Source organism: Rhipicephalus sanguineus, chromosome 4 (assembly GCF_013339695.2).
Source record: "Rhipicephalus sanguineus isolate Rsan-2018 chromosome 4, BIME_Rsan_1.4, whole genome shotgun sequence".
In the NCBI taxonomy this organism is placed as follows: domain Eukaryota; kingdom Metazoa; phylum Arthropoda; class Arachnida; order Ixodida; family Ixodidae; genus Rhipicephalus; species Rhipicephalus sanguineus.
In genome coordinates, this window is record NC_051179.1 from 91,998,806 (window position 1) to 92,021,764 (window position 22,959).

The 22,959-nt window shown below is 46.5% G+C and overlaps 2 protein-coding genes across 2 annotated transcripts; both read left to right on the forward strand.

The window, feature by feature from the left end:
* Window positions 1-4,538: 4,538 nt before the first annotated feature.
* On the forward strand, window positions 4,539-4,955 carry LOC125758254 (uncharacterized). Its single transcript, XM_049415274.1, has one exon. It carries the CDS (start codon window positions 4,539-4,541, stop codon window positions 4,953-4,955), a length of 417 nt encoding a protein of 138 aa, XP_049271231.1.
* A 4,199-nt stretch (window positions 4,956-9,154) lies between these two features.
* LOC119390419 (DNA transposase THAP9) lies at window positions 9,155-10,550 on the forward strand. Its single transcript, XM_049414840.1, has 2 exons — window positions 9,155-10,366; window positions 10,423-10,550. Exon 1 carries the CDS (start codon window positions 9,192-9,194, stop codon window positions 10,140-10,142), a length of 951 nt encoding a protein of 316 aa, XP_049270797.1. The 5' UTR covers window positions 9,155-9,191; the 3' UTR covers window positions 10,143-10,366; window positions 10,423-10,550.
* The last annotated feature ends 12,409 nt before the right edge of the window (window positions 10,551-22,959 follow it).

The window sequence follows — 22,959 nt, forward strand, 5'->3', positions numbered from 1 at the left end:
TTCGGGGGCGATAGTACATTCGACCAGCGGGTAATTGCGGACTTAATGTGCATCCAACTCACCCAATCTACGCTTGTTGTCCGCAATTACCCGCTGGTCGATGAAGTTATCAATTTTATTTTGTCAGCAAACGTTCTGTTGACTTACTGCGAAAGTTCACTGGTGCGAACTTTCGTTCAAGTCGGTTTACATAACGCTAACGTTTGCGAATAAGCCGTGAAATTGATCGCGACTCGCTCCAAAGCAGCGTAGACTCTCTTTAACTCGATTGGCGGGACGTTCGCGCTTTCACGTATGCTATTCCAACGCCATCCAGCCCAGTGAGTGACGCTACGAACTCGGTGGCATGATCCTGACCGTGATGGCTCTGTGTATATAGAAGATACGCTGAATGTTAATGTTTCTTGACCTCCAGTAGTGCTAGCAGTCATCTAAAGAACTATCATTACAAAAAAATACAGCTAGTAGTCGAGGAACGCCGTGCGGCGCGAGCGAACTATAACGAAAATGCTGCTGTTCTAGCCGCAGCCTAGCAGACGACAAAAGCCGAATCCCCGCCTTTGCGTCACCGGAGCACCGCTCGCAGCGCCGCCATCGGTGGCTCACCAAGCCATGGCGACGGCAACAAACACCCGCCGAGAGTGTCCACATAATTTTTATCGCAATAAAACATGCATTGTTTCTAGTTCCTGAAGCACCTGTTCGCATGTCGCACAAAAAAAAGCTTTGCACATAGCGTCGGTCTTGGAGGCAGTGTCACCACAAATATGTGATTACGCGAAGGAAATGTGGTCCACATAATTTTTATCGCAATAAAACATGCATTGTTTCTAGTTCCTGAAGCACCTGTTCGCATGTCGCACAAAAAAAAACTTTGCACATAGCCTCGATCTTGGAGGCAGTGTCACCACAAATATGTGATTACGCGAAGGAAATGTGAGATGTAGTTATATGTCTTTATTAACGCAATTTTGGGAACCACAAAACACTTTGCGATGGAAACCACGCTTTCACTGAAGTACACTAGTATGCTGCTTCGAACATGCACGTTGAAAATGGAGCTTCATTTTTCGCGTTTTTTTAAGTACTTTGAAAACCTCGCTTGAAGCAAAAATTCTCGTTAACGCAGATGTCGGCTTCAATACGTTGTCGCTAAGTGGCAGCTCTGCGTTTAACTCTGTCCCGACAGTGTGTCACCTCATTTATTTCAGCACAGCTGCAAGTGATAAAATCGTTCGGCAGGAATAGAGCGTTCGATTAGGAAAACCCACTGATCTCCACTAGGAGGAGCTGGATGGCGCATCGAGCACGCGGGCGTGAAGCCACCGGGAGCCGCCGTTTTTGTCCCGGAAGAGAGCTTTTCTCTTCTTTTTTAAAGAAATACCTGCCTGTAGCGCAGTAAACTGTACGAATCGACCGAAAAAGTCGTCAGGGAAGACATTTCACGCGTAAGTATCTCGAAGTTGCATTACTTTTTACGCATTTTGTACGTTGCAGCACTCCGCCGTATTCGGGCGGCGTCGGCACGGCGTCTGTCATCTTTCGTGTAACGTTCGTCGGCGTCTAAAGTGAGGCGTAATCGCAGAGTTTGAAAAAATAAAAAAGAAAAACGATCGTAACAACAGCTGCCACCCAAAAATATTTGAATTGCGCGACTGAGACGGAGAGAAGACGCCAGCTTCCGGGACAAACAGGGGACCTTCCTGTGGCTTCACAAGCGCCCGCCTCGCACAGCGGGGATGCGCCGTCCAGCCTTTTTAATGGAGGTCAGTGGGAAAACCTATACACAGCCTGCTTTCGGGTGTAAAGGGTAAAACGAGCTTACCATGCACGCAGATGTCGTATATGTTCACCAAGTGATCGAAGGCCGCCTCATGGACTTTCTTGGCACCTGCGGTAGAGGAAAGAGGCAACCGATTTTTTGTAATACTGAAAAAGGGTTAACAAGGGCGTTCTGTGAGTGAGCAAGTAAAAACTTAAAAAACCAGGGTATTTCGGTAGGCGGCTTTGTAATTAGCTAGACACGAGCCCCTGGGTCCGGGCGGCATCCTCCGCTCTCCTGATAACCCTGGCCTGCCGGTCAAGGTGAGAGTTGAGCAGCACAACCTCCCAGATCCTTATTTTCTACTGCTGGGCACGACCAGATAGTGTGAAATCTGCTAATTGCTTGCACTGCTTGCATGGATATTGGTCCGGATAGAAGTAGTGATGGGTTAGTAGTTTGGAGTACGTATTTGTCTGGAGTCGCTTCCAAGCTACTTCTTGCACCTAAGCGATTTGTGTGCTGGCGCTCGCACTGCCTGGGCGATTCTGTAGTGCTGACTTATTCAGTTATTAAAGCGAAAGCCCTAGATGGCTTATCAAAGGCAAAAATTCAACGTCGGCGTCCCTCGGCGTGAGCGTCGACACGACTATGACGTCACAAGTCGCCAAACTCTGACGTAGTCGTGACGTCACTATGACGTGAAATAACGTGACAGACGATGACGTCATATCACGGATCATCGCTTGGCTAAAGGCGGGGCTATCACGGAGGCATATAAAAACCAGATGACACAGAGATGAACTTTGTATACGTCCTGGGAAGAGGGTTCCTGAAAACCCGCCGAGGGCATTGCCTGCGACGGGGTGGGGAACCAAAGGTCCCGATCGCTTCACTGGCTCCCTGGACCGCCTGGAATTGGCTTGTAAGGTTTGGGCTTGCGGTTCACTTGAACAAGTTCGTCTCGCTGACGTGATGCTTCCTTGTGGAGACGCGTAAGCGACCAGATGAAGTGCAAAACATTGCAATGCCTCGTATCTTGGAGACAAAGCAAAACCACGATAGGGGCAGAAAGTATAAGGTTGCTTTCGCCTTCCAGTCGCGTTAGGCGAGTGCATATGGGATCCTTGCGAGTTTTTGTCCTGATAGCTGACCATGCGATCCCTCTAACAAGACCCGCCCGGATGCTCGGTTGGCGAATCCTCGAGCTGCAGGATGGGTGGCACCGTTGCTGGTTGACAGGAGTGCGCTGGTGCTCAAATAATTTGAATCGGCCTTGGGTGATGATTGCTGTTGGGTATGTGTCCCGCGGGAGACACGGTGCAATCTTCGCAAAATTGCGTACTGCTGTCTTGGAATCGCTAATCATGTAACGTTGAGTGACGTCTGCTTTTCCTGGGGGTCGTTCGTCTTCGTTCTATCGCCTCGGAGGACGCTTTCGCATAGATCAAGTGATGGTTTTCTTACTTTTTTTAAATCACACGCGAACGCCGCAAAGACGACGTGAGCGCATAGCTCGCGTGCCTCGTGAACCGTGCACTTTATATCAGTCACGCGAACTCTGCCTACTTTTTATTAGTCACGCAAACGGTGCTAAGACAAAGTGACCGCGCAGCTCGCGGACTTGGAGCGATGCAGTGTGCAGGTGCTTTTAGGGGCGAAGCTCCTTATGCCGTGGGTCTGTCCATCCTCCGTTTGTTCGTTTGTTTGTAGTAGCCACCTCTAGTCCGTGAGAAGCGCGCGTTCTGGTATGCAGTAGAAGAAGAAGACGACGGTGACGAGCGAGACTCTCGTGCGTGTTCGCCTGTGTGGTGTTCTTTCTTCTTCACTACGTCTCGTGTTTTCAACGACGCCCGAAGACAACATTTCAGAAGTAACGCGCCATGAGGCTCCCTCTTGGCGCGATTTTAGCGGCGATGGCTGCGCTATCCCGGCTTTTTTCGAAGCATGGCGTCGCGCAAGAAAAATGTAGTTTGATGGCCTCGAAAATGCGCCTACAAATTACCGACTGGGCTCATTTTCGTCGTCGCACCTACACGAACAAAGTGCGTTAAGGAGACTCCTACTACATGGAATTTACGTAGTGCTTTTTTCCGGAGAAGTTGGAAGTAACACCGTGGCTTTGTGGTAGGACACCTGCTTGCCATGCAAACGGCTCGGGTTCGATCCTCAAGGGGACCGAAGATTTTTATTGTTTATTTGCATCTTTTTCGAGTTTTCGGTCACGGACGATTTTTCACTCACAAGCGATGCCGTCACCGACGGTGGAATTTCTGCGAAACGAGCTCTCTAACGCTATCAAAGGACGTGCACGTGAGAGTATATTTGGCTGCCATGTGTTGTATTAACCACTCATTGTTCTTTTCGGTAATATCGACATTCAGGTCACCAACTAACACAAATGGTCTGTTCTTGCCATAATTACAAGATGCCGTGTCAAACAGTGTCTTGATATTCCCACTCGACAAATTGAGTGCAAGGTACATGGTCATGATGATGCATCCATCAAAATCAATGGCAGCATATTCACCGTTGTGGCTCTGTGGCCGTAGGAGAGGAGAAAGAGGGGGAAGCGTAGGAGAGGAGAGGGCGATACATATCACGTACTGTCGCAGCGCATTGTCTTTAGGGAGCCTTCATGTGTGCACGCCCCCTCCGTTTTTAAGACTGGTTACACACTACGACGGGGACGAATGGGTGCCGCTATAAGGAGCTTCGCCCCTAAAAAGGACATACAGGCCTGGCTTTCCGAAAAAGTGTTCCGTGGAGCAGCGACATGGTAAAGGCGGCGCTCATGAAGCTTGTCGACAACGTACACGCAAGCGGGGACCGATACCGTGTGGACTGCATCGCTGAAGCTGCTGGTCACCTCGTTGTGCGCCTACCTCCCTACCACTGCCAGCTAAACCCCATAGAGCTTGGTTGGAGTGACGTGAAGGGCTTCGTAGCAGCGGAAAACAAGACGTTTAAGCTTCAAGATGTTCACACTCTATTATGGCAAGGAATTAGGCAAGTAACAGCTGAGAAGTGGAAGAGATATGTGGAGCATGTTATCGCTCAGGAAGATGTAATGAGAAAACTGGACCACTTCATCGATGATGTTGTTGACACCAATGCAGCTGTCGTAATCACCCTGGAGGACGAAAGAATGAGCAGTTCAGATTTAAGTTGTGATGAGGACCATGACCTGTGAGTTCTTGTAACACGCTCACGTCTATCATTACATGTGTGCGTAGAGGTCAGGATTATTGAGTACTATCGTAGTGAGAGTAGCCAAAATGAAAACACAGAACTGTCTGCTATTATGACAGGGAATCAAGCAAGTCACACTGAGAAGTGAAAATAAAGCTTCAGATTGATTGATTCAATCATTCGTTCGTTAAGTGATTCAGTGGCTGAAGTAAAAAGCTCTAACGCCCCAAGAACTCATACGAACCTGGTGACGCAGTGGCATCAGAAGGGGCTTGGCACTGGTGTTGCGATGAAAAAAATGCTACCTTTGCCGGATGGTGCATAGTACATAAAGTGCACAGGATGCACTCCTGCATCCTATGCACTATGACATAGGATGTACCTATGTACTATGACATAGGATGCACCTGTGCACTATGAGTGCATAGGTGCATAGTAGTTTGAGTGCATAGGATTGCATAGGATGGTGCATAGTACTCACTTTATTCCCCACAAAATGCCAGCTGCAGATTCTGCTGCCTTGCGCGGGCTCCCACTGCTATAGTCGTCTTCACTATCGAGTAAAACAAGCAGGCGCAGAAAATTGCTTTGGAAGTCAGCCCGACCCTGCTATAGACCGGACGGCAAGAGCGGAATATACGTTCATGGCCTCTCTCCGCACATTCAAAGAACGTAGTTTCACGCGCCTTTTCAAGGGGCCGTAGAGTAGGCGCAATTATTGTTTGCGGTACTGACGAGGAGCTTAGGTTTCCCATACCACAATTATGGGAGCTGCTTTCAGCAACAGTGCTGCAAGGAAGCTTAGATAAGTAAGGCGAGTTAAAATAACTGTTGGGGCGTCGCGGGCCACAACCACAATGTGATTATGAGGTAGGCCGTAGCTGAGGGCTCTGGGAATTTCGACTACCTGGAGGTATTTAACCTTCACTAAATTTAAGTGCACGAGGCTCTAGCATTCTCTCCTCCATCGAAAATGCGACCGCCGCTGCCGATATCGCACCTGCTACCTTCTGCTCAGCAGCGGAGCATCATCACCACCGCACAACAGCGGCGACTTGTTAGCAAAGCTTGTTATATGCACTCTTCTTGTTAACAGGAAGGGTCGAAACTTACTCTTTTCATAGTAAAGGTTTCTCATGAGCAGGTTGTAGAAGTGAGCGTTGGCTGCGTACGTGCCGGCTCTCTCGGGGTCTTGTTGAAAAGTGTCCTCTGGAGAGTCCTTCAAGCGGGATTGACACACCCACGCGTGAAAGTCTACGCATGGCTTCACCCGGAAGTTGATCCAACCCAGGACGCGGTGCGCTGGAGAGAAGAAATGCCATTCGCTAAGCGCATTTGCTTTTTGTTTCTGATAGCACAAAAGTAAAGCAAGAAAAGCAGGTTCAACAAAGAACAAGGATTGACAGCAACAAGGATTTACTTGCGATATATATATATATATATATATATATATATATATATATATATATATATATATATATATATATATATATATATATATACAATATTAGAGGCAGGCGAGTGAAATCACTCGCAAATTGCTGACAGCCACCTTGCGCACTACAGACAATTTTTTGTTTTGTAATTAACTAATTTGTTAATTAGGACAATTTAACTAAATTGCTAAATATTGACTTTAGGCAAGAAACGCTGCTTGCAAAGTTCGAGAGCGTCTTCAGAAACCCCAATTGCATTATTTGCGATAAAGAAAGTATCACGTATACCATTTTTTCCAAGCTGCAAAGAAAGCCCGCGAAATACAAAAAGAACCACGTGACTAGCGCCCGCGCGCGCCGCGAGAATTCTGCCCTCAGCCGTGGTTTGAGCGAACGAAATCAGCTGCGGCAGCGACTCGCCGCCTCCGTCGCAGCGGTAGGCCGATAAGTTAAAGGTGGTTTCTTGGCCCGCGCTCACTACAACTTGCACCGTCACGCGCGCCAACTGGCTGGCAACGGGCCAAGAAACCACCACCCACTTATCAGCCTACCGCTGCAACGGAGCCGGCGAGTCGCGGCCGCAGCTGATTTCGTTCGTTCAAACCACGGCTGAGGGCAGCATTCTCGCGGCGCGCGCGGGCGCTAGTCACGTGGTTCTTTTTGTATTTCGCGGGGGTTCCTTTGCAGCTTGGAAAAAATGGTATACGTGATACTTTCTTTATCGCAAATAATGCAATTGGGGTTTCTGAAGACGCTCTCGAACTTTGCAAGCAGCATTTCTTGCCTAAAGTCAATATTTAGCAATTTAGTTAAGTTGTCCTAATTAACAAATTAGTTAATTACAAAACAAAAAATTATCTGTAGTGCGCAAGGTGGCTGTCAGCAATTTGCGACTGATTTCACTCGCCTGCCTCTAATTATGTATTTTTTAACCCGTGGCTAAAGATAGCTGGGACACCCTGTATATATATATATATTGCAAGTAAACACGTGTATCGAGTCAGCATGCGGTCACGATCAACAGTGCCAAACGCGGCAACGTGACGCGCAGCGGTCGTACCAAAAAGAAATTATCCCGTGCTCCTCCCTGGGCCTTTCGGTATCCCCAGCGTTGGTCATGACGTCACCAGGCGAATCTCGTCATGTCAGCAGCAGCAAGAACTATTTATCTGCCTGCAAGTACGCGTGCTCTCTGCTTTTCGTCCTCGCACTGTGAAGAGCACTCGGCCAGGAGGCTAGAGGCGCGGCCGCTGGATCAAAGCGCACAAGGTGCGGCCTGTTGCGTGGAGCCGCCGAGCGTTGGCGAGGAGGGGAGAGCGCTGTTGACAGTTCCGGCCGCAACTTTCGAGGGGGCGCTAGTAGTGGGGGATCCTCCGACGAAGCGCGGTATTGTGAGCGCGCCTTTTTTTAACGTGGTAGCGTTAGAGAGCTCGTGTCGCAGAAATTCCGGTGTCGGCGTCGCCACCGTTGGTTGTGAGCGAAAAATCATCCGTGAGCGAAAAATCGAGAAAGTAGCAAATAAAATAAACGATAAAATCTTCGGTCCCAATGAGGATCGAACCCGCGCCGTTCGCGTGGCAAGCAGGTGTCTTACCACAAAGCCACGATGTTATTTGCAGCTGCGTCGGAAAAAAACACTACATAAATGTCATGTAGTGAAAGGAGACTCATTTTGTTTTGCACAGCGGAGTGAGGTTGCGAGCTTGTAACAACGATAATCTCGTTGACTCTAATGTGTTGTGCCTCCCACAAACCGAAACGCAGTTCAGCTGCGTAGTTACAGCGGCAGCATGCCGAAGAACTGCTCCGTTCCACTGTGCACGTCGAATGCAAAGAAAAATCCCGATTTGGCCTACCATGAATTTCCATCAGATGCTGAACGCCGACAAGTATGGCTCAGAAACATCTCCAGGCAGGGTTCTGGAGGAAAGGAAACGAGGTGGGTACCCAGCGACCATTCTTTGGTTTGTTCCCTGCACTTCACCGAAAATGACTACAAGAAAGGCGCGAAACTGCGAATGCTCTTGCCAACTGCTATACCAACGGTGTTCCCCAATTACCCGTCATATATGCAAAAGGTAAGCACTCCTAGGATAAGGAAACGGCCTCGAAGAGAACTATCCGATGACAGTGCATCAGTTCGCGCGAACAATAGCGACCCAGAGGAAAGCATGCATGGAGATGTCGGTCATGATCTCTTCAGCGAACATGTTGCACCTGTTGGATTTTCGGAGGAAACATCTGACTCTGCGCTGCCTGCTGATAGCGAGCACCGAACAAGCTCTACTACAGATGAAACGTCTCAAACAGATCTTGATTTGAAGCGGACGATGGAAGAGGCGAAAATAACAACGAATCGCCTGCAGCGGAAAATTTCCCGTCTAAAGCACTCATTGCAGACACTGCAAAGCCAACACGACACGGTTCGTGAACGGCTACAAGCTTTCGAAAGTAACAAAGAAATCGCCTCTTTTTTGAGTTTACTAAAAGCTGCAAACGAAGGCCACAAAACTGCAGAATTTATCAAAAATCAGGTCTCGAACTTCTTTTCCAAAAAGCCAGTCTACAGTGAAGGAATTCTGAGAGAGTGCGTGCTCTGGAAAGCGTGCTCCAACAAAGGATACGAACATGTCAGGACGAGACGCCTGTTTAAGTTGCCTTGTCGTGCCACGCTACAAAAGTACGTCGGGCACTCAACAGGCGAAATAGGTGTGACATCGCTGATAAGAGAACGCCTCCGCGCAGAGTTTCAGGTGTTGCAAGTTCAACAAGAAATCTTCTGCTCCCTAATCATAGATGAAATGGCAATACAACAGAAGGTGATGTACGACCGTCAAGTTGACAAGGTTTTCGGCCTTGTTGACATGGGTCCTCAACAGCGATCGTCGACAACACCTGAAGTGGCGAACAGGTTGTTGTGCTTCGTCCTACGAGGGCTATCGACTGCTTATGTCATACCAGTTGGGTACTTCTTTACCCGTTGCTTGAGAAGCGAGCAACTTCTTTGTATGACAAAGACTGCTATAAAGGCAGTCGAAGAGGTGGGCTTCCGTGTGACAAGGATTGTTACCGACAATCACCAGTCAAATGTTGCCCTATTCAAGGGCCTTTCAGAGGAAGGCACGCTTGTGCATGTTGTGCCACACCCATTCAGACATGCTGATCCTCTTTTTTTGTCTTTTGATCCGAATCACCTGATCAAGAACCTCAGAAACAATTTTGTGGAAAGACAGATGACCGACGGAGATAATCTCATTCAAGGTGGCTTCTATTTAAAGAAGCTACTCGGCATTCAGTCACAGCTGCTCGTAAAGCCAGTGAGGTTTCTAACACAGTCACACGTTGAGCCGAACAACCTCGAGAAGATGAAGGTGTCGAGGGCTACGCAAGTGTTCTCTCCTGTCGTGATAGCGACGCTTGAGTTCCTACAAGAAAACCCGCAATGTCACCCCGATGCGACAGAATTTCAAGACTGTTTGCCCACCATCACCTTCATGAAAATGGTGTCGAAATGGTACGATCTTCACAATATTGGCACTGTGAAGCCACACGGTCAAGGTGAAGAACTCTTCTACTTTAGCGACGACGACCGCCTTTCGTGGCTAGAAGTAGACTTCATCACGTACATCGAAGAGATCCAGCATTCTGGCGGCAACACAAAAAAGAAAATGACCAAAGAAACGTACGAAGCAACACTAATGACTACAAGGTCAACTGTAGCGTTGATACAACACCTCTTAGACAACAAGTAAGTTCTTTTTTGCGTAAATCCACGTTCACATTTTGTATCGTCGTTACGCATATGTATACTGACTAAGTATCGAACAAATTCCTTTTCAGCTTTCGCTACGTCTTGACCCGGGCTTTGAACAGCGACCCTGTGGAGTCTCTCTTCAGTTGCTTTCGGCAGTTTAATGGAGGCAATGACAAAGTCGACGCCAGAACCGCCGTCTTCACAGCCGAAAAGCTTCTAAAGGTATGTAACTATGCAGCTGCTGTGGGTCCTTGTAACTTGCCACTTTTTTTTACCAGGTTGGAATTCTCCAAGCTGCTAAGAGCGGAAATGCTCCTCATAGCTCAGAAACGAATGCACCTCTCAAGCCGAAAGCCAGAGACGGCGACACCACCGCTATGCCACTTGCGGTTGTGCTTGGTGCTAAACGGCTTTCCCATGAGCTGGAGTTCCTACACGTCTCGTTTGCTACACCGGATGATATCGAGCTAGCTCCCCTAGCATACCTGGCTGGATACCTCGCACGTGTATGTGAGGAGAAGGTACGGACGAATACATTTTGCACTATTTGTTGTCCTCCTTGGAACGCTGCGCTAGCACATCGTTCACGCCGAGGCTGTCTCAAACCTTCACTGCTATTCCGCATTCTTCGAAATGCTATTTGCAGTATGTGAACTAGAAATTGCTCATATTTCGCAACTTTTCGTTCCCTTCACCTGTCTTTTAAAGAATGAAAACCAAGGATAGGGTTCGGGGCTGACTTGTACTGAAGCCTAGTACAGCCCGGAGAAAAAACTCACAGCGTCCCTTATGCGTTCACTTAGGACGACTCGAAAGCGAAAGCCATCTTTTTCTTCTCAGTCGATGTGTTGATCCTGCCCCGCCACCCTTCGAAAGCTTTCCGCACCTAACGTGGTTTTGCATTGCCTTCGTGATCAGACCCCCTTTGACCATGCTAGGATGTCATGTGATGACGTCATTATATGACGTTACGTCACGGGGCGTCGCAATGACGTCACATGTTTTGGCGATTTGTGACGTCATATGGCGATGTCATGTGATGATGATTTTTTGCATCACTCGTCCCTGACGCCGCGGAACGCCGACACCTGCCTCGCCACCCTTCGAAAGCTTTCTGCACCTAACGTGGTTTTGCATTGCCTCCGTAATCGGACCACCTCTGACCACGCTGCGATGTCATGTGATGACGTAATTATATGACGCTACGTCGCGACGTCAGATATTTTGGCGATCTCTGGCGTCGTATGATGACGTCATCACGTGACGACGATTTTTTGCATAGCTCGTCCGCGACGTTGACGGTCGAATTTCACGTTTAATGCGGCATCTAAGGCTTTGGTCTTAAATGTTTAAGCCCGGATCAAGACAGGGGATTCGCCATGATGGGGGGCGGTCACTATAACTTTCCCCACCAGATATACATGTATGCCACTGTTCTTTCCGCATGATGTTCATCTGCCCGCTGTAAAAAATATAGATAATATTTTTGCTTAGCAAGGCCAAGTAAGCAAGGTATCTTATGCACTGTTCGTTGCATTGTGCTTTTGATGCAAATTTTTCTTTTGCTTGATTTTATTATTTTGCAGTTGACCTGTGAAGCGTGCAAGGTTCTCCTACAAGAACCAAAGCCGTGTGGAGGCATGTACGATTTCATAAAGAAGATTGAGAATGGACAACTTCGGTATCCCAAAATGGAGATAGTGCAAATTTGCAAGCTCGCAAGTGGCTTTGTCAGTGAAGTGATGAAGGACATCGAAGTCCGGAGAAGTGGAAATCTGTGTAAAGTTCTTCACTCAGCCCTCCTCCCACATTTAGTAACGTGCAGTGCACTACGGTGTGGTTCGGGCAGCCCTCAGCACACAAACCACCTCTGTGATGTTTTTCTAAAACGGCTGCTTCGACCACTGCTAGCCAACTGGGCAGGGAACATCAGCGCAACTGTGCAGCGTCTGGTAAGGCTGGCACACAAGCCCCTCTCCAGAAAAGTGCTGCGCCTTCGAGGTCATGACGGCATTTCACCAACTGCAATTTTTTATTAACTTTGCAATGCAAAATTATTCTGCATTGTTAGAAAATACATGCATACTGGAGGTTCAGTGAATCGCGGTTTTTTGTTAATAAAAATATGATTAATTTTACGCACGGAACCTTGCATTTTCATTTTTTTTGCATGCACGTGGTGCAATATTTAAATAACACAAAAAATGTTTTGCTATTCAAATTGCTGAAAACATTGTGCAATATTCAAATAGCCCAAAAGCGCGCAATATCACTTTCAGGTTATTTTGTAGAATTTGAAACATGTATTAATCCTGTGCCGTGAAGACGGGGGAGAGGCTTTGTCGTTAACGCTTTCCACTTTTCAAACATGAGGTCACGATGTCAAAACCGTTTGCATGGGAGAAAAGGTCCTGTTGCGGCGTAAAAGAATGCATTGAGCGGGCACCAAACTCGACGTGTCCGCTTGCAGCACTGCGAAGCGGACATAGCGCGCCTGCGCGCGCCTAGCACGCACCGCTTCCCCGGCGCAAACTCTCCTTGACCGGTGGTGCTGCGGTGGCAGTCAAGTGAACTAGGCCTCTCCCGCTGTTTTCGGCGCACGCAACAGGCCGCACCTTGAGGAGTCGACGAACGCAGCGTAGCGAAGGAAAGAGCGAAGAGAGTGAAGGCCGCATTTCGATCACCAAACGCGTGGAACTCGGTTATTACGGCACCATTTCGAAAAATTCTCGCGGTTACGTGTTCGCTGCAGACAGTTCCCTGCAGGGCCTTGCGCTCTAGGTCCTTTCTGTTCTTTTCTTTCTTTGTCTTTTTGCGCTAATTAGATATGCGTCAAGTAATCCCCACCAACTAGCCCAACTCTCGTCTCCGTTTACCTGGAGCTTCTAGATACCACGTAGCCATATATCACTTTCAAAGCCATCCCCGCCAGACACGCAACTACAGCCGCGAGCCAGAGCCGGCAACACTCGCTGGCTGAACTACCAGCTCGCAAGGAACGAGAACGCGCCTTCGCCCGCGAGAGCAGACGCCGACACAGGCAGAGTCTGCTAGCGAGTTTCTTGAATCAGTGATGCTACTGAGGACTTCTGATTTGGAACATTTTTTGGAGCAGCGAATTCATTTTGTAGCACTTTGGAGCAGCATAAATATTTATCTTGGAGCACCTCGGAGCATGTATTTTCGCATCTGGGAGCAATCTGGAGCAGCTAATTTCACATCTTGAACTACACTGGAGAAGCAAGTTGCACTTACATTCAAGCACCTAACTAATTTAATTATTATGGGACTTACGAAGAGTTAGGAATGTTTTGATTAATTGCAAATTTCATGGAGGAAATCATCTCAGGAGCACTCCATATTTCACTCGATAACGCAGAAATAAGAGTGTCATGCAGTCAAATGTTCTGGAATGCCTCTTCAGCGTTTATTTTAGGCACTAGCAAATAAACAGAGTGCTAGATCAATCAAATTGTACTTTATGAACTAACACTCTAAATACATCTGTGTGGTTATCAGCAGAAGTGGCAGATAAACGCCGCGACGTACAACAGTGCCTAAATGCTAAGGAGTCGCATTGTCCCTAGTGCATTCCCCAAGACGACTCCAAGGCGAAAGCCACCAATGTTTTCTTCTCGATCGATTGTATCACTGGGTACATCGTGACGTCACTCAGCTAGCCTCAGAAAGCCAACCTCCTCCGACACTCCCTTCTCTGAGGCCTCTCTGTGCTTAAGCAAGAACATTCTCGCAGTGCTTCCAGAATGGCGTTTGCGCATGCTGTGTTGCCTGGAAGATAGAGATCCGCTTCAAGTCGAGCTTCCGCGAAGGTGTCCGAGAGTGCGTTCAATGGGAGACTACATGATATAAGAAACATCGTTTTCCTTTCACAGCCAAGCTGTGTATGGCTAGGTAATTTCGTTTGTACGCCGAAAATCCAATAGTGCCCTCTAGGGAGCAGTGCGAAAAAAAAATCACGGGGTCAGTTATGCATTCGCCAACGATGACTCGAAAGCGACAGCCATCTTCTGTGTCTTTTCACGACGTATTGATTCTCCCCCGCCCCTCCCCGCCTGAAAGCTTTCTGCACCTAGAGTTGCTTTACACCGCCTCCAGCATCGGAGGCATTGCAAGCTTTCTACAGCTCACAAGAGGCAATGCAAAGCGACTATGTCATGTGATGACGTCATCATGCGACCTCACGTTGTATGACGTCATGATGACGTCACGAGTTTTGGTATATATGACTTCATGATGAAGTCATCTCGTGATGATTTTTTGTATCGCTCGTGTTGACGCCGCCGCCGACGGGCAATTTTCGCGTTTGATGAGGCATCTAAGGCTTCGCATTAACATTGCCTATTGAGCATTAACAGCTTCGTCGTTAACAAGCTGGCCGTACACCAAACTGGCCTCCATTATTTCACCTCTACGCCGTGCGCTAAACAGCTTTACTGGTCATCCACGTCAGAGTGGAATGGCTCCTTAATTTTTTCTCTTCATTGAGATAATTATATGGACACCCTAGACGGGACACCCTAGACGGGATGGCGCGCGCGCTATCTCGAGGCATCATGACTCATAAACTTGCTGTGCCCCAGACGCTTACTTCGCGTTTAGAGAACCGACAGCCTGAAAGCCTCTTCGGTCCCTGAAGCGGCCATCATTCCAGAAGCACTCAAGCTGGCTAGAGTGTGCCCGGTGCACAAAGGTGGCACAGACTACACTTTTAATAATTACCGACCCATATCGGTATTACCGGTGATGTCAAAGCTCTTTGAGACAATCATAAACGTCCGCATTGATAGTTTTGTCCAAAAGTACTCTATTATGTCTGACGTGCAATATGGGTTTAGAAAAAAAGATCCTGCGAAGAAGCGTTGCTCTCTATTAAACATGAAATAATAACATTGAACAAAGGTTATACACCATTGGTCTCTTTTTAGATTTAAGAAAAGCTTTTGATTCTGTAAACCACGCCATTTTGTTGACTAAGATGTATGATTGTGGGATAAGAGGGACAGCACATGACTTGATTCGAAGTTACTTACAAGACAGTATGTATCTATTAACAATTCCAAATCTCCGAAATTAAAGATACTACAGGGCGTCCCACAAGGATCTATACTTGGACCCTTGTTGTTTAACCTGTGCATAAACGATCTTTCTTACATACCATATTCTCAAACTGTAATTATGTTGCCGATGATACTAATGCGTTTTTTTCCGGAAATTCATTGCAAACACTACATATTTCAATAAATGATTACATAAAACTACTTATGTCGTGGTTGCACAGCAACAAACTGCAACTTAATATCAGCAAAACTAAATACATCATTTTTGCACCTATTAACAAACCAATGAATTTTAAGTTAACAATATTGTTTCAAGATGTGCAAATAGAACAAGTAGAAGCTCATAAGTTCTTGGGCATCTGGTTTAGAGGCGATATGTCCTGGACGGCACATGTAGAAAAATGATCTGCAGAACTTAGTAAAATCACGGGATGCTTTAACAGAATCCGGGAATTGATTCCGCTTCGGCTTAAAAAAGTATTATATTACTCCATGTTCTACTGTCGACTTACATATTGCTTGCTTGTTTGGGGTAAGACATACTCAAAAAACTATCAACAATTGATAATATTACAAAAGAGAGTCCTTAGATGCTTTGAAAACTACACAGGTAGGCTTCAAGATTTGCGAACGCATGATTTGTTTATTAAGCACACTTTATTAAGCACACTTATTATTATATTAATATATTATTATATATTATATTAATATATTATTATTATATTATTATTATATTAAGCACACTTATTAAGCACACAGCTAACAAGATATACTACTATAGGCTATTTCAACATATAAAAACGAACAAACTCTACACAGCTAAATCATCCGAATCAAAATGTCGGTATTCCCTACGCAATGAAACTAGGGTAATACCGAAGTTCAGAACAGTTTATGGCAGGCAGCATATAGGCTACCAGGTTCCGCAATTATTAAATCGCCTAAGTCCCCTTGATTTTTGTACTTTGATGTGTATGATTTTCGTGTCATACTGTTATGCTTTTTTATTTTTTTTTACAATTAATTGAATAATGCAATTCACTCTCGTTTCCTATGTTATTTTTTACTGAAGTCACTGGAAATTTATTCTACAGATTCTTAATCATCTGTATTTAACCATTGCTTAATGCGCATATTTCTTTTGTATTCCGCGCTACTTATCCGGATTAATTTGATTTAAGCTACATGTTCTTTTTTTTTCTTCATCTGTTATTCATCATGTGATCTGTAAATTCTGTATACTGCTCATGTGACATTTAATTTGATATGAACATGTGTGATGTATTTCGTATTATCACTTGTACCGCTGATGCTGAGTGTCAACAGGAGCGCGAGCCTTTTGTCAGGCCTTTGTAGCCTTTTGCTCCTGCTCCTTGTTTCTGTAATGGAAGCAAAATAGACTTCAAACTTCAAACTTCAAACCAGCGTTTTATTCAGTTACGCCAGATCGGATCCAAAAGAGTTAGATGCTAGCCTTACTGCGTATAACGATAAACTTTGTGGTAGTGTCGCAATCACTGCTTCGCCCTTAAGCAAAACCGATTTTTTTAACCTTCAGCTAGTGACCCTGCAAAGCGAGGGGCGGATGTGTACCATGGCGCAGCCGCTTTGCATTGGGCCGTCAGCGACGGGCCCGCTACTGACGGTTGCGCATATTAAAACGGAATGGCGGCTGCTCCGACCAGGACGCATGCTCTTATTAATGAAATGATATTTAAAAAATAAGCAAGCGAAAAATTCGAATTGGGACCCTAGCACTCAGAGCTCGAAAGGGCAGGACCTTCTAGGGAATATTTACCGCAAGAGCGATTACTAACCCGGATGTGCTGGTGGAAGGAATTACGAAAGAACTCTCCTGGACGAAGTTCCATGGATGAAGTACATTTGATGAAAGTGTCAGCGCGTTACCACCGTTCATGTGCTCTTCCATGGCCACGAAGCAGGGAATATTCAATATTCTTCCGTATATCTATTGCTAACGTTCCCAGATTTCATTCCGCGATGTCCAGAAACAGAACTGACAGACATTTTAGCGACACGCGTGTAGTTATTAGTGAACATTGCTTTAATTACGTGCCGTGCCGAGCTTGAAACGAGCGATCAGCAGCGTTTCTGGAACAGACGGCGTCCGCCGATGAATGCCGCCTCACTATCTCGCTTCTGATTGGCCTGGACGTCACGAGCCACTGCGGAGAGTGCGTTTTGCCGTCGAGTCGACTTGTACAACAGAAGCTGTGTCGGCCCCGTGCATCGCATCGTGACTTACTTGGGACGCACGCGCGAGCGCTGTTTATTCAACGGAATAAGTATCGGTCCGTAGTTGTGACTCCGGCGGCCCAAAGGTCCAGGTGCACACTTTTTGACGCTCCAGCGGTGCAACTGCTGGTGATAGACGTCCGCAAACCCGAGACTCTGGCGCAGTTCGGCGCAATTTCCGTCGATATTATCAGGATGGCGCAGTACATCCAATTTCGCGGACTTTGGCGCGGTTGGCGCAGCAGTGGAATCACTGTTGACTGAAAAAAACCGACTCACGCTGCACAACCGTTCACCCCCCGTGTTTATAGGCATTGGATCTTGACCTGCAATGTAGTGCTGATGAAATATTTCTCCTGTGCGTAGTTAAACAGCGTACCCCTTCACTAAAAGCGGACTGCGGGTCCCTGTGTCTAATCTTTCTTTTGTCTCTCATTGCCCATTAGCAGTGATTTTGCTGAGGGAAACACCGGCGCGCACTGCATGCTTCGCCCCTCCACAGGTTTCACGTTAGTGGAGTTGAAACACCCTTCCGTATACATGCTTCGCCCCTCCCCAATTTTTTCGTTCTTCCTCTAAGCGTGTTCTTTAAAGGGGCCGCCGAGCACTCCATTTCGGGCTCTCTAATAAACAGTTATTCGGAAGCCTCTGTGCTGCCGTGGCCCGAGATGTAACAATTAAGACAAACGCGGCTAAAAAAAAAATCGTCGTAATAGAGAGAATAAGCCAGGTGCGTGATGAAAGAGAAAGAAATGGGAAGGCACAGGAAACGGCAAAGAGACGCTTAAGTGCCATTAAATAGCAGTGCAAGATTTTGCAGAATTTCGATCTCGCAATGAGTTTCGATGGCATATAAGTAATATTGCATCAATGTTGGCGACGCTTGAAGTCGCCACCGCCCAAGGGCCTCGGTCAGTGAGCCGTGTGCCTCAGGCAGGCTCCTCTTTCGCGCATTACCCCTAACGTCACTTGACAAAATTCAGAGTACGACATCTGTTCTTCGCGAGACAAAATAAAAGAAAGAAAAAAGTTAATTATGCGTCCTCGTGTGTCGCGTAGTCGCGAAAGTTTTCGGGCGAGTCGCATAGTTTTATAATCGAGATAAAAGAGAAAAACGTCGGTGAGCAGAAGCAGGTGTTTACATTTCCTTTTCGTCCACACCTTGTGGCCCTCGTACGTACCTCCAATATGCAAGACGTCGGTGAGAAGAAATATGGACCCCAGGTCAAAAAGTATATATTATATTAACCAAACAGTTGCTGTTAAGTTCTCTGTCCCTCGTTACTACACTGAAGTACCAAGGTAGCTTCAAAAAGACTTCTCTTCGAAAAGTCCCCGTTTGTTTTCGCGCAAGTACTACAATGACTTCTCTTCCATTGGAGAACCACATCGACACTTCCGCACGCTTTCGAGAAACCATGAGTGCATCAGGAAAAAAAGCTTTAAGGGCAGTGCCATGAACTGCACGCATGTTAACCTATTGGCAACGTCAGTAATAAAACAATCTCGCCAACATACCATGTCACTAAGTTTTAACAATACGTAAAAAAAAAGAAAGAGGTAATAACAGCCGACAAATATGATAAACACCGATTTAAACACCTGCGCATGCGCGAGACATGCCACGTCGTCCTTCGTGAACGAAAACATTCACACATAAAATGCGCCAGTAGCCGCAGAACACAGTCGCCGGTGTTTTCGGCTACGGGCGTTCATCCCCGATACATGAATACGACGCGCGCAACCTTTTGTTACCGTTTAATATAACAGACATTCGGCCGAGTTAGTTGGGATTCATCATGAAGACAGCGCAGCAACATCAGGACGAAGGGGAACGGGAAAGCGCCCGTCCCGTTGTATCCTTCTTCGTCCTCGTGTTGCTACGCTGTTGTCACGGTGGATCCTGTTACCGCGCATGCTTCGATCCGATTAAGCATCAAACAGCCGAGCAGCAAGCGAAGTCGATGTTTGCTACCTCTCCGATCTGTTCGAGTATGCAACGAGGTCTCTTTGCGACGGCAGCCTGGCACACATTACGGTATAAGAATGCGGGAGTCTTCGTTTTGCAGAGGTTAGTCAGCGAACGAAAGGAATTATCGACAAACTAGAGTGTGATACGATAACCAGTACGAAGGACTGGTCTATCATTCGGTACGGCAAGCGCGATCGATACGTTGGGCCAACTGTGGTGCGCGCGAAAGCCTTCATACGATGTTCCGCGACAAAAACACGTTGGCAGCACTTACCGAACTCTGGGCACGTGCCATTGTCGCAGAAGACGACGTTCGGTCGCCTCTGAACCTTCCTGAGGTTGTCTGCAAAAAGAGCGATATCACCACTCAATACTTGATGGCAAGTCAAATAGACGCACTGGGGGCTTCAGAGTACGTTGGCGTCCCGAACGCACAGTGTAAGGGCATACGCCTACGTATGTTAGGGGGGCGGGGCTTGGGGGGGGGGGGGGCCGGCCCCCTTTCCATTTCTTAAGGAGGGGCTGTATGTGTGTATGGATGTACATAGGTCTCCGCCCTCTGAGGGCCCTCCCTCCAAGGAAGGAAGACTTTAAGCCCTGCTGTGGATTAAGTACCCCCAAAAGCTGAGCGACAGGAACATAGCTGATATTGCATCTTGCTTGGCGCAGCTACGGCAGCATACATCTGTGCACGCTGCCCATGCATAATCCAGAAGCCATTTTGAACGGCATAGCACGAAAAGGTAAGTAGCACAAGAAGGAAGAATGATGAACACAACGAAAACTGCGAGGATTATACTGAATCGTCATTCTATATATATATATATATACTACTTCACTTGGCTTATCATATGGTAGCCTGCAGCTGTCGTTGCGGCTTGAAACATGGCAGTGGTCTCGAGCACATTGAGAAGCCTGGCTTTCAAGTTTGCCCCGTTACTTGTTTTATATATATATATATATATATATATATATATATATATATATATATATATATATATATATATATATATATATATATATATATATATATATATATATATACCGGCTCTCCCAGCTAACTTGGACCAAGAATTTTTTTTAACCATGCGCTGTAGGAAAGTCCTGCCTGTTGTATATTAGTGGCAGTCGTATGTATACATACAGCCTGTATTTTTTTCATGCCTAAGCGCTTATTAATTACCTTTGATTAGCCATCTATTTTATTCTTTATTGAATCGGTAAAATGTTAACTTTATGTCAAATGACTTTATGTCAAATGATTGTTAGTTTTTACCCGGCCTCATTCGTTAAGCTGAGCCTGCCTTGTAACCATCAATACCGTTTGAGATGCATATTACAGGGCTATGCGAAATAATTTCTGGGCTTTTCAGGGTCAAAACCACGGTACGGTTACGAGCACGCGGTGGCGGAGGGCTCCGGATAATTTTACAACCTGGTGTTTTTTCACGTGTACTAAGATCGCACAGAGCGCGGGTCTCTAGCAATTCGCCTTCATCGAGACGCGATGAAGGCGAATTCCTCCCCCGCCCCCGCTCCTCTTGTGCGCACGCCTATGCTTATTCAGACCAGTTTATTCAGGGCGTCTTCAGTACAAGGATTGTGCAGCCGAAAAAACCGGACACGAAGAAACGCACAAACGAAATACATGCAGACGTGTGCTCTTTGACTGTTTGCGCGTTTGTTCTAGTGTTGTTTTTATCTCGTTGCACGATCCCGATCATTGTACTGAAGGCATCAAATAATCCGTGAATGAAATATTCTGCTGCAAATATTCCACGCAAACAAGTCAACAACCTTTTCAGCAGCTAAAATATAGTACAAACACCGCAAAGAAACACAATACTGTAACTGTGTCTAAAGGTATGCTTTGCCTTTCTGAAACTACATATTTCGCATAAGTTGCAGCGCACATACTCAAGAGGTGGTTAGATCCTCCAAAGAGAAAGCGAAAATGCTGTGATAACATGGCCAACAACACTGAATGCAAATATCGCTAAACGCCACAAAAAAAAAACTCATGTTGAAGCTGCCCCTTCGCAAGGCGTTTCAGTATTGTATCTAAGCGTTTAAAGACAAATGCGCACGAGAAGCCCATTTTATATCATTTAGAAAAGATAATTCACTAAAGAGGGAAGTGAAAAAGTCTAAGTCGGAACGACGAGAAGTTCGAAGCTTTAATAGAGACCACATGACCAAGAGAACATAAATAAATTGTGCGTTCCAGAAAATGTAACACACATCTTCGTCCAGGTGATATGGCTGCGTTGTATATCACGAAGTGTATTAGTCGAATTTGACGTTTTCATGTGGAGATGGCATGTGAGCAACTCGTAGTGCATCGACGCCAATGTGCTTGCGACGTTTTGCAGTACATAAGCATCAGCATTATAGTAGTTTGCCCGTTCCATAGGATCAGACACAACTGTACATTTACACGTACACGATATCAAACTTGCACTTAAGTGAACATTATTTCCACTGTTGGTTGGACCTCGGTCACTTGTTCAGGGACAGCATTGGATTAACGAAAATTTGTTGTGGTAGGGTAACGCAGGCCCGATTAAAGCGTCCTGTCTTGTCGCCTCTATATTCTGTGTCTGGTCCTTGCGATGACTGAAATTCAGTATGTACCAACAATCCCGCATTATTACACTTTTTCAGCGAAAGGTTTAGTTTAAAGCAAGAACACTGGTGTAGCTATAAATGCCGTTGGAGATACATTTCCGCAATGTTTGCTCAGTATTTTCTCCTATGAACATATATTCAAAAACGCTGGCTCTATAGCATCTACATTTCCGTCTCTTGTAATATGGCTACCTTGTTTGCAATCAGTGTATTTCCTAATTAAGACGGAGAACAAACAGCGCTGGACACAGGACGGTGAAAGAATGACAGACTTCCATCGTGCCATGTCCAGTGCCGTTGTTCCAGTCTTAATCATGTACCAACCAGCACAGTTAAAGCGCACTCCTGCTGTATTTCCTGCAATTGTTTATGTATCAGAAGGATAGGAGCCGACTACTCACTCGCGGGTTGAAGCTCGAGTACCACGAACAGCAGGAGGCCCATGATGCACACAACTACAACCATGATTGTGCTGACCAGGCACGCCTCGAGCTTCCGGCGGTTCGGGTTTTCGACCACCAGATCATCCCTGCAGCGAACAGAGCGGACCAGACTCGGACAGACAGCCTATACTCTGCGCGCCTTCATCGCTATTCGCTGAAATGTATGCACGCTCGCCTAGTTGAAAAAGCAAGCTGGAATGTGGCTTTTAATCACGAAGTCCATCTCGAACTGGCCGTCGCGAGAAATCGACTTCATGAGAAAGCAGCTTCTTTTTTGGCGATTAGAGTACTCCGCTAAGCAGACGTTCTCGCCGCATATTCATTTATTTTTATTAATATATTGAAGTACCTGTAGCGCCACGAGAGCATTACTGCAGGAGCGTGGGGGGTCATCTCCTGAAGACATATTGACAAAACAAAATATATATGCACAGACAT

Coding starts and splice junctions, on each gene's coding strand:
- LOC119390419 (XM_049414840.1), top strand. CDS start 9,192: ATGGCAATACAACAGAAGGTGATGTACGACCGTCAAGTTGACAAGGTT.
- LOC125758254 (XM_049415274.1), top strand. CDS start 4,539: ATGGTAAAGGCGGCGCTCATGAAGCTTGTCGACAACGTACACGCAAGC.